Below are 12,222 nucleotides of genomic sequence, written 5' to 3'. Positions count from 1 at the left end.
TCGGTGCTCTTGGTGCGCTTGTGATTACTGGTGTGATTGCTGCTGTGAATACTGGTGCGCTTGTGATTGGCCCAGTGGGCAACGGCCGAGAAGTGCATTGGTTGAAGTTTGGACCAGTGCGCCAAATGGATCATATGATGCTCTCATTTCCAAACCCAAAGTGCGCCTCGAAGGATGTCGCCATAGTAAAACGCCATAGGGAAGCAAGCAGTTATAGCATTACATTGCATTCAATTCCTGGAATAACAACTTAATGCTCGTATGTGTGTTTGTCTCAACAGACTCTTTCAAGCTTCCGTAGCATATATTACACAAATGTTTTGACACATTGATGCGTTGCCAACACTGCAGAACAGGACACACCCGTTGGAAAAAGTAAGTCAATCTAAATTTATTTCGTTCATAATGGTGAGCATGGAGTCAAATGAGATTTCCCCCGCAGGGTCTCTGCTGCCTCAAACCAAAATTCTGAACTGTTTAGAAGGATTTCGAGAAAATTCATATAATTGATCCAATCGGACGCGTCTGATGTAACCAGGAGTGAAAAGTAAAGAGATGCGGGTGCCCCCTCAATATTACGTTGTCGCATTAGCTTAAACGGTTCCACAAGAATTGTCTAAGACATGTTATTCAGTTGTCTACAGGTAAGCAAAGTTTGGCGCGGGGTGACGGAGCCAAAAATTTTTCATTGATGTAACCGGATGTTTACCTCCCCATAGAAACGTACGATCGTCGCATATTGCCATGCACCTACCAACATTAGAGCGGCTACGCTGCACCGGTCAAAAGCTATTTTGGAACCCTTTGGAAGGGAGAGTGGCCTAATTGATCCCCGTCCCGAGCGCGTGTTAATAATAAAAAGACATGTGGAAGTCCTAATAAAAGCACACGCATTTTCTACACCACAATTACAGTTACCTCACATATCGTTGTTTTTACAGCACGTTTTTAGGCATTTAATGAAAGCAGTTTGCTTTTAGACTGAACCCCGTGCAGACATTGGTCAATGTCACCATTGGTGCCATGAAAAAAAGCGGAGTGGAAAAATGTGGCACGGCGCCAAATTGAGTCCATTTTTTGTTTGCACACCGCCACTCGCATGCCACATAACACCTTAACTGTCGCAAACCAGCACATTTTCCGGGTCGATGAGTGCGGCACTGTGGCCTAATTCAGAGACAAAAAGGAAATTGGAGTAGGGTGTGCAATTTGGTCTGATGGTTTGACCCCAATTGGCAATTTGTCATTGCGCACGGCATTGACATTGAACGTTGGTACGATTTGAGAGTACCTTACGGCATTAAACAGATGTCATTAATTGAAATGTATATATATATATATATATATATATATATATATATATATATATATATATATGTGTGTGTGTGTGTGTGTGTGTATGTATATTTACACACACGTACATTTATATATATATATATATATATATATATACATCCCTCTCTCTCTCTCCCTTCTCTCTCTCTCTACTCTCTCCTCTCTCTCCCTCTCTCTCTCTCCCTCTCTCTCTCTCCCTCTCTCTCTCTCTCTCTCTCTCTATCTCTCTCTCTCTCTCTCTCTCTCTCTCTCTCTCTCTCTCTCTCTCTCTCTCTCTCTCTCTCGCAGTGTTTTGTCGTACGCCAACGCAAGCCGACCATTTTGGCGACGATTGCCGGAAACGTGAAGCATGGGCCACAAACAGGTGCCGATATGTCTCTGTGCGGTGAAAGCGCGTGAATGTTTGAGCTGCACCAGCGTCAGTGCTGCTCCCACCCGTCTTACTCGATGCATTTGGCTCCTTGAAGCTTCTTCATCTCGCTTGAGATAAGGTTGGGCTGCAGTATTGCTGTTTTCACCGCGCTGGGGATCCAGTGTTATTGGCAGACGGTGCATGGCACGTTTACAGTACGGGCTTACAACGCGCAGCGCCCCAAGCGTGGCAGAAGCGCTGGGGGCGGTGTCACGTTAAACAGGGCGACTACCTCGAAGGTGATAGCGGCCGAATCTACTTCATGTTCGTATTACGCTCTTATATGCATTGTCCTGGAACTGTTCGATCGTACAACGCGCACGAATACGTAAGCATTCGTTTCGGGAGGTAAGCAGAATACACAAATTTACCACTAAACCCACCGCATATTTTCAGCTCCGTCCATCCATGGTGGGATTGGTCTTCCTGCGCCTGACTTCGATGGCATCCACGATATCCATGATAAACTCCATCCAAAACAGATTTTTCAAAACGGGCGGCACGCCGCCAACACCGGCCCGTGTCGTGTCGTCACATGTACCGTTCAGAAGCACGCTGTATTTCTAGAACAGATCGAAAACATTCCGCCATCTCAAAAATACATGCTTTATTTGAATGCAAGCGCTGCAAAAAGAATGCACTCGAATTGTTGACAAATTGTTGACGAATTGTTGAAAAGCCATGAACCACAAGTGGGTCAACGATTCATTTCAGTCTAGCGAGACACAGTTATATTCACGCACCGCGTGTACAGAAGCCAGAATTATAACACACCGGCTGTTGCGGCAGTGATCACACAAGTACCCATAACATAGTCACGCTTCCCCGACTCGAATTGACAGAATGTACCTGGTAGAGTACGCACACCACAATACTTTAGTAAGGTGATACATGTCCCGACCATGGCTCAGCCGGCTTGTTGGCTGGCGGTGTAAATGATGGGTGTCGTGTGTCAGGGAACGCTGATGTAAAGCTGTTCTGCTATCGGCAACTTAAACAATGTGGGCCTGCACATTGATAACCCTGTGTTCAACAGAAAACACAATGCCCGAGCGGCTTCCGCCCTTCGGCGATGCACGCGATCTCAGCTGCGATGGATCGAGGGATCGCTGGCGCCACAGTCCCATCGGAGGCGATTACGACACATTCAGACACAGCCTCATCAGGACGTCGGTGTAGATGTTGAGCTGAATCATGCCGTAGTTGGGCTCCGTGGCCTGCGACAGTGCCTGGTTGATGAAGTCGGTGGGGATGCCCAGGTTGTAGATGACGTTGTAGCTCTCTGTGATCCTGCCCGCCTCGTCCGGGGTCATGTAGCCTGCCAAGAGAAGCTCACCGTGCGTGATGCGGCGGTGTGTGCCGCAAATTGCATTGCGCTTAGCGACAAAACAATGCTAAATATGGATGTAAAAGCCAGCGTCAGGTTCGTTAAATAAGCTCGAGAATAATGTTAATTAACTGCACTGCTGATGAGTCATGGTCGGGTAGCGCGACGGTGGACAGCTGTTGACATGTCAAGAATCTTGCAGGAACCTCACGACTGCACCGCTCTGATTCCTGCGCTGGCGTGGTCGCACTCTCCCAGACGAGGCGCATGTTCGCGAGGTCGAGCCAACCGCGCCACGTCCGTCGCTCGCGGACCGTCATGAGAAGACAGAACATCTGGGGTGGGGGAGGGGGCAGGCAGGCCGCCCGCCGAGTGAGCAACTGGAGAGGTGGGGGGGGGGGGGCTGGGGGTGAGGGGGGGACTGGGGGTGAGGGGGGGGGGCTGGGGGTGAGGGGGGGGGCGATGGCGAGGTTAGCCAAGTCTTCACAAAATGGAATTTTCCCCGAAACAATTTGCCTGTAGAAAGCACATTTTCGTTTTTTGACTTAAAATGTTTTTCTCAGGTCAGGTTGTGCCCCAGATTCCAGTGTGACCCCTCGGAGCACCAGCCCGCGGTGACCGCTCGCCATGTCGGCGCCCCCCGCCGCGCCCGTCCGCACCGCTGGCCTCCTCGTCGTTCTGGTACAAGGTGTTGACCAGCTTCTGGTAGTCGACCCGCCAGAGGTCGGGGTCGAAGGCGGGCGGCGGCGGTGACGGCGGGTACGCTGTGTCGTACGGCGCTGCGTCCACGGCTGCCGGCTCGGGCACCGCGCTTGCCGGTGGCGGAGTCTCATCCTGTGCGCGGGGGGGGGGGGGGGGGGTGGGGGCGGGGTATCGCTTAATAGCACTGGTCCGAACTATGATGATTACAGGGATTCGACCTTTCCGCAATGTTTTTCACCTTTTTGCCAGAACGAGCAAATAGTATGATCATAAACACAGTTTATCAGCCACAACAAATATAGACTACTTGGCACGTTGTCACTTTGATGTGACATTACACTGTCTCTCACTGCACCACTATGCGCTAAAACGCTGTTATGACGAAGATACTAGGGGGGGGGGGGGTAAAGCCTGCCACCAGGCTGGATGTGCTCGCCTGCCTTTGGGCTCGTGTTAAGGCGAAAATCTTCCAGAAGTACTAAAGCGTAAAAACAAAATCCTGACAAAAAGAAACATTCCATATATATATATATATATATATATATATATATATATATATATATATATATATATATATATATATATATGTGTGTGTGTGTGTGTATGTGTATATAAGGAAAGAGTGGCGCGACTTTCCAAATATGAAATCACTTAAACCCCCGTGATGGGTTTATTCTAACTTCAAAAATCGAAATGGGTTGTATTAGTGATTGGATGCCATAATAGCAGGGGAGCTGATGTGAACAACATGTTTTAAGTCTGATCAGTAGGTAACCTCATGGTAAATGGTTCAGGGATCATAATGAAGCCACGGGAGACTTTGTTCTCCTTCATCAGTTAAAAACAACGTGCTGTTGAGTCATCATTCAGCAGCTCAAAATACATTTCCAGACATTTTGAACAAGCAAAAACAACATTTTCGTCCGGTTGAGTACGCTTCCTGGTTAGTGTAAGCCGGGATCCTAATATATGTTCTTTTCTGGTTATCCTTAACTTTCCACTACCAAATATACGGTTACAAAAAGAATTCTTAAAAACTGTCAATGGTTTCCTGCCATTTCTACCTAGGAGGGCTTTTAACACGGCGAAGTCACGGGTGACAGACATGTGTAACATAAAACCGTATCGAGTTTTCTTATCTAACCCATACGCAGTTTTCACCAGCGTTTTAGAGCGAAGTCGTTGCCTGCATTGGAGGCTCGTCACCGGACTGGCGCCGCTAACCCCAGCCGTGTCTGCTGGGTCAGACGCGGCTGGTACGTGATGGGAGCCGGCCTCGTACTGACGCTGACCGGCGCCGGCTCCCTCGTCACCGGACTGGCGCCGCGAACCTGCTGGGTCAGACGCGGCTGGTACGTGATGGGAGCCGGCCTCGTACTGACGCTGACCGGCGCCGGCTCCCTCGGCGCCCGCGGGTGGTGGTTGTTCCCCAGCCCTGTCGACAGTCCGACCCATTCATTGGAATGGCCACTGCTAACACTGTGTGCAAGACTTTGCATGCAAGTCAATACAAATGGGACAGAATGAAACGCCCGTGACTTTTGATCACAGACAGGACCACATTCGGTTCGGTGACCGACAAACCACCTTAGAGCCGGCTAACCTTGGAGCGTAGCCCGGCTGAAGGCAGGCATAGACCTCTCCACGTAGGTGGTGATCTTATCGATGTTGGAGAGGCCGTTGCCCTGACGATCGGCGGCCGTGCAGAGTCTTCGCATCAGCTCGGACGGCATGTCCGCCAGGCCGGCGCGGTGCAGACCGGTCTCGACCTACGGGACGTCGCCAGCGTCCGTCACGCGATCACATGTCCTACAGGGCGCCGCTAGCGTCCGTCACACCACCAAATCAAATCCGTCAGGTGGTGATGTGACGGACGCTGGCCAGCGTCCGTCACATGATCAAACGTCCTGAGGAGCATCGCCAGCGTCCGTCACATCACCAAACCAGCGGAGGTTATAGAAGTCGATCGAAAGAAAAACTGGTCGTCGAAAGGAAAAATCAAACACTGGTCATTCAAAGGAAGAATGTTGAACAGAGAGGATCGAAGGCCCATCTATGGGCCTTCGATCGGCATCTTCGATCGGCGATCTTCGAAGGCAATTATAGGGTCTGTAGGAGAATTCCAAACATTGGCCTGTTCGGAATAGTACCGGTGGCGAGTTGCCAAAAAAGAAATAAACAAACAAACGAAAGTCAAAACAGCAGGCGGGTAGAATCAAACGTGAGTGCTGTTCTTAAATTTTCCGTATCGTACGCGACAAGTACCATATGGAAAATTGTCAAACGGCTAAATATGAATAAAATCTCGCTATACAGACGAGCATGTAACGAGACGAAAAATGATCGAATGCCAAAATACCCGCGGGCTGTAAATCGGCGCGGAAAGTCCAGCTGCTTGGCAACGAGTCAAGTCCAGCTGCTCAGCAACGAGTCAAGTCCTCAGGAAGACATGACAGACAAGGCAACGAAACCTGTCTGTCGGCACATCATCGCAGTCCATGGCTGATAGATATACAGGCCGGCAGCACACAACCCAACACCGAACTAGCGCTGGTCAGGCTGCGACAACGCCTGCATAGTTCGTGCTGGTCACACTGTGTCAACGCTTGCACAGCTCGTGCTGGTCAGGCTGTGACAACGCCTGCATAGTTCGCGCTGGTCAGGCTGTGACAACGTCTGCATAGTTCGTGCTGGTCACACTGTGACAACGCCTGCACAGCTCGTGCTGGTCACACTGCGACAACGCCTGCACAGCTCGTGCTGGTCACACTGCGACAACGCCTGCAGAGCTCACGCTGGTCAGGCTGTGACAACGCCTGCAGAGCTCGCGCTGGTCAGGCTGTGACAACGCCTGCACAGCTCGTGCTGGTCACACTGCGACAACGCCTGCAGAGCTCGCGCTGGTCAGGCTGTGACAACGCCTGCACAGCTCGCGCTGGTCAGGCTGTGACAACGCCTGCACAGCTCGTGCTGGTCACACTGCGACAACGCCTGCAAAGCTCACGCTGGTCAGGCTGTGACAACGCCTGCAGAGCTCGTGCTGGTCACACTGCGACAACGCCTGCAGAGCTCGCGCTGGTCAGGCTGTGACAACGCCTGCACAGCTCGTGCTGGTCACACTGCGACAACGCCTGCAGAGCTCGCGCTGGTCAGGCTGTGACAACGCCTGCAAAGCTCACGCTGGTCAGGCTGTGACAACGCCTGCACAGCTCGTGCTGGTCACGCTACGACAACGCCTGCAGAGCTCGCGCTGGTCAGAATGTGACCACTCATTCTGACAAGCCGAGCAAGGACTGAAACATGGCCGTCACGCGGTCAGCGGCGCACAGACCTGCGCCGCCGAGAGGAAGCCGTTGCGGTCGCGGTCAAGGTCGTAGAAGGTGCGTGAGAGCTGTTCGAGGTCCAGCAACCGGGGCCGCAGGAAGGCGCTGAGGTCCTCCTTCAGCAGGAGCTCGTCGCGCTCGGTGAAGGCCCGGCCAGGCCGCGGCAGCGCCTGAAGCCGGCCAAACGCGTCCTCACTGGCACGGGTCCAACTTCTCACATACCTGGAGATTGGGCGTACAATGGGCGAGATTTTGACGTGGGGCACATGGAAGTTTTGCAGAAGGAACTAATTTGGAATCCCAATGCATGCTCTCTAATCAATCCAGCGAGCTTCCATTTCTCTACATACCGACCCTGACCCTGTGACGCCGGCGAGGGGTGTACACTTCGAGTGCAGGGCGGATGGGAGGTGCAAACGTATCGCCAACGTGCATACGTTACACAGTTGCATGGTACGGTCAATGCACATGCACGCTAGCGGACTCCGGCCTGAACAGGACAAGGCACGTGCTCCTCATCAATGATTTGTCGCCACCAACGACTGCAGCCCGTCATTCGCAAGCGGGTTGAAATATAATGGAATACACAACGACGGCTGGGACACTGCTGCGCCACTGAAAAGGCAATGTTGTCTTCAGTGTCATACCGCGTCATTCAACAATCATTCGCGTGATCCTATCTTTACAGCACCGTAATTCGCACCGCCTGCACCGACAGAGCGTCGCAGAAGGCTTGGCGCCGAGTTGGGGGGACGTCCTGAAGAGGCCACTTAACATCATCCATCTGCGGACGGTGTTCACGTTCCCGGCTGCGAGGCTGATCATCCATCTGCGGACGGTGTTCACGTTCCCGGCTGCGAGGCTGATCATCCATCTGCGGACGGTGTTCACGCTTCCCGGCTGCGAGGCTGATACCTGAGCCCATGGTCGGTAGGAGCGTCTCCGCCAATGGAAGTGTCACGCCTACGTGGTGGTGTGGTCGCCGCCACACGCTTACGGTGGCTAGTGCAAGCTTGTGGTGGTTACCGCACGCTCGTGGTGGCTACCACACGCTTGCGGCGGCTAGCGCACACTTGTGATCATCGCACGCTTGTGGTGGATATTACACGCTTGTAATGACTATTGCAGCCTTGTGGTGGCTACTGCACGATCGTCGTGGCTAATTCACGCTTGTCGCAGCCAACACATACTAACCCCTACGATAATATCACTAGCATCACATCATGCATGCCGCCACTGCTACTCCCGCCATGAATCGTGTTAATTATCACAAATTGGGAAGATATGCAGCCGCCCACCTGGTGCTGGGCGACGGGTGGCGCGTCGATGGTGCGACTGGCCTCCAGCTTCACCAGGCCCAGGTACTGCACCAGCTTCTCGTACTGCACCGTCTTCGGCGTCTGCTGGAACTTCAGCACCAGGTTGTCCTCGACCTCCGGGGTGAACTTCAGCTGCAGCGGTTCATCGGGAGTGAATATAGCTCATGAACAGTCGAGCTGTCGTCAACGCGGGAACAAACTAGGCTGTCGAGGAAAGCACGATTGGATGATAACTTCAGGTTCTATTTGCCAGCCATAGGATTTTCCCAGTTTTGTGCGTCGTTGCCTTGTTTCGCACAGAATATCAACCATTGACATGGCTGATGCACGCCATCGGCTCCTCCCGAGTTTTGCTGGAATAGTTTGACATGTGTGCGCATCTGACTAGTGTGAGGCCCATTCCTCGGCATCTGATTAGTGTGAGGCCCAACCCTCGGTGTTTGATCGTGCGCTGAGGCCCAACCCCCGGTGTCTGATCGTGCGCTGAGGCCCAACCCTCGGTGTTTGATCGTGCGCTGAGGCCCAACCCTCGGCGTCTGATCGTGCGCTGAGGCCCAACCCTCGGTGTTTGATCGTGCGCTGAGGCCCAACCCTCGGCGTCTGACTGTGCGCTGAGGCCCAACCCTCGGCGTCTGATCGTGCGCCTGTGGCCGGACTGACCTGGTGTTTGCGCAGGGTGCGTTTGACCTGGATCGGCTCCAGCACGCCGTCCCTGTCCCGGTCCAACGTCCGCATCTCGTTGAGCAGACGCTGGACGCGCCTCTCCTGGATCAGCTCGGCGTTCCGGTAAATCTCGTTTCTGGAGCGCGATCAGAGAGGGCGTTCGGTCCGCTACGTTTAATGATTGGGGTTAATGATTGGGGTTATGATCTCATGTGGTCGTCGCTACGTTTGACGATTGGGGTCATGATCTTATGTGGCCGTCATAAGCTGGTCAGCTGGGCATCTTTAAGCTGGGCATCTAGACACGCCAGCCTACACATTTTAAAGATCTGGGCAAGTCGAAAAGGATTTAATAAATATCACTTGTACGGAGTAAACAAATGAATATCCATTTACGACGAGCTGCGCCTTTCAAACTTGATCTTGACCGCTTGCGATAAAAGGGCTTGTTGTGGCTATCTTGTCATTGAGTGCCAGGTCCATTACGCCGTGCAGATGTGAGATGGATGTGACACAGATGTCAAAGCGGGACTAACGACCTTTTTATCCATGACAATCAATAACAGGGCATACCCGAGAGCTGGTCACAATGGGGGTGGCGAGATGTGCTTCTGGTGAAGCTCCGAGTTTCTTTCCCGGAGAAATAAAACCGTGAACGACTGTGGCAACAGAACCCGTTGGAGTTCATCTTGTTCAGGGCATAGCTTCCATTTCTTGCGACCCGATGCCGTACAAATATCATCGTCTGCAGGGAATCTAAGTTTCTGAATTTCATCGACAGGCTGCGCAAAACGTAAACCTATAAAAAGCATGCAGGATGTACAGTATTTTCTTGCGATTATTTCAGGCGTCTGGCTGCATCTAGCCTCTGCCTAGCGGAATGCGGCCTTCTCAAAGCGATACGAGCTGTCACATATGCCTCCATGTGATGGAGCCAGGACGAGAGAGCTGAGTTTTGTAGGAAAAGGTAGATGACATCACTGTAAGCACTGGATTCCGGTGACATCATTACTCACTTAAGTGTGATCTCCTCTAGCTCTCCGAGCTTGCCGCTGCGCCCGGACTGACAGCCAGCAGGACCCGAGCCACCGCCGGCGATCGGAGGCAGTACCGAGAAGCTGCCGCTCAGGCTGCCGGCCGTGCCATTCTGCCATCGAGGGACAGCACGGGGTCAGGCCACCAGGCGGCACTGGCCTATCATTGGGGGACAGCACGGGGTCAGGCCACCAGGCGGCACCGGTCTGCCATCGGGGGACAGCGCGGGGTCAGGTCACCCGGCGATACCGGTCTGCCATCGGGGGACAGCGCGGGGTCAGGTCACCCGGCGATACCGGTCTGCCATCGGGGGACAGCGCGGGGTCAGGTCACCCGGCGATACCGGCCTGTCATCGGGGGACAGCGCGGGGTCAGGTCACCCGGCGATACCGGCCTGTCATCGGGGGACAGCGCGGGGTCAGGTCACCCGGCGATACCAGCCTGTCATCGGGGAACAGCGCGGGATCAGGTCACGCGGCAGCACTGGCCTCGTCAGCGGCGGCCGCTGCGGAAGCTCTGCCGGGTACGGTTCCAAACGCTGCCAGGACGGCGGCCAGGGGTATGCCAGGTGCGGAAGAGCGCAAGCATGGATGTGAGCCCAAGCCCTTTAAAGCTCATGACGGTATGGGGAGACCGAATGTATTTATTGTTAAGGAATGCCCTGACGTTCCTAAACGATAAAACATTAATTAACAATTGACGTTATGACGCGCATTGCCACAGACCTCTGTGGAATGCTAGGGAGAACAGCTGTTACACTCGTATTTGCGTTCGAGGTTATGCCACCGCCAGGAATTGAGTACAAGCCATGTAACTGAAGGATCAAAGTGTTGGCCACAAGATGATTCCACCTGCTTTGCAGGTTTTTTCACCCAAGAGTCTCAAGAGTCTCCTTTAAGGAACTCTAAATCCTTTCGAACGAATCACGTTTTAAGTGTTTCTTTTTCATAAGTTTGTTTTTATGGTTAACAATCACGACTGCAGAAACACATAATTTCCGTTCTCTTTCAAGAACGGAACAATTTGTTTTACTCCAGCACTCAATAAGCCAGATAACATCCCGAGCTGCCAGGCTGGAACTGTGAGTGGTGCAAAACAAGGCGCATCGAACACGTGATCGAACAGACACAAAGCCGTACGTCCGGAGTCGATAACCAAATCTTCTTATTCCGAGCAAGTCTCAAGAAAACAAAGCAGTTAAGGAAAGCCACAGGCAGCCCTTTGAAGGCCCTATACGCGGCGCTTAGGGTGCAGTCGTCTGAAGGCGTGTCACTTCCGAACACCGGCATAGCAAGCAAGATAAAGGGCTTCAAGTGACACGCGTATGCCGTGGTCTGCCTACCGATGCCGGTCGTGCTGCCGGCGAGGGTTGGGTGGCGACAGGACGCTCGGCCGACGTCGTGTGTCCCGGCTGGGCGTCGCGGTCCCCCTGTGTAACAGCAACGCCACCATCCGTCGCCGGCTGGCCGGCCGCCCCGCGCGGCACGTTCTGCGGCGGCGGCACTGGCCGGAACTGCGGCTGCGCGTCACCGCTGCTGGGCGGCAGCACGGTCGCCTGTTTCGGGTCCGCAGCTGCCAGGCTCTGGAGCGGCGCGACGGCTGGCGTCGGCAGCGGCTGGTGCGGCTGCTGCTGACCGCTGTCCCTACGGAGGCGAGCACTCCTCACTAGCACCATGGCGGCTGCTCAGATCACAACACTACGCCACCCGTGATTGATGGCGTCCGCACGCGCGCTGCCCGCCACGCCAGGGCTCACATCCACGTGAACGTCATATCGACATGGGTAGGAAGAGCCCACACATGTCCGTCCTGTTTGCTCGCTGACAATTACCACCTTTCACCGCACCCCCACAGACGGACAGGCGCACTGTCGAACGGGCGCCGAGGGACGCTCCGGCCAGCCGTCCGCCCACGTCCGGCAGTGTCCACAGCAATGAAATGGGCCGCCTGTTACAGTCGATGCTGCGGGGCAAGGTCGCAGCGGGGCCGGCCCGCGGCCCGTCGGCATGACAGCGGCCCGACAGTCGATGGTTGCCCGGTGACGGGGCGCCCGGCACCTGTGGATGGGCGGAGCAGGGGCGACAAGCCGGGCCGGCGCACCGCCTC

At 53.9% G+C, this 12,222-nt stretch overlaps 1 protein-coding gene and 1 long non-coding RNA gene across 2 annotated transcripts; both read right to left on the bottom strand.

The window, feature by feature from the left end:
• Window positions 1-2,339: 2,339 nt before the first annotated feature.
• Window positions 2,340-3,894, bottom strand: LOC119099193 (uncharacterized). The gene is made up of 2 exons (XR_005094325.1): window positions 3,734-3,894; window positions 2,340-3,065 (listed from the first exon to the last, which is right to left on the bottom strand). It is a non-coding gene; the product is annotated as an uncharacterized LOC119099193 (long non-coding RNA).
• A 931-nt stretch (window positions 3,895-4,825) lies between these two features.
• On the bottom strand, window positions 4,826-11,791 carry LOC119098058 (uncharacterized). The gene is made up of 8 exons (XM_037220986.1): window positions 11,783-11,791; window positions 11,459-11,545; window positions 10,098-10,228; window positions 9,079-9,217; window positions 8,398-8,550; window positions 7,108-7,269; window positions 5,380-5,545; window positions 4,826-5,211 (listed from the first exon to the last, which is right to left on the bottom strand). Exons 1-8 carry the CDS (start codon window positions 11,789-11,791, stop codon window positions 4,979-4,981), a joined length of 1,080 nt encoding a protein of 359 aa, XP_037076881.1. The 3' UTR covers window positions 4,826-4,978.
• Window positions 11,792-12,222: the final 431 nt, after the last annotated feature.

The sequence above is a fragment of the Pollicipes pollicipes genome, unplaced genomic scaffold, assembly GCF_011947565.3.
Source record: "Pollicipes pollicipes isolate AB1234 unplaced genomic scaffold, Ppol_2.1 Scaffold_4740;HRSCAF=5597_pilon_pilon_pilon, whole genome shotgun sequence".
Lineage (NCBI taxonomy): Eukaryota > Metazoa > Arthropoda > Thecostraca > Pollicipedomorpha > Pollicipedidae > Pollicipes > Pollicipes pollicipes.
Note: the sequence above shows the minus strand (reverse complement) of the source record. Positions and strands in the feature narration are given on the sequence as shown.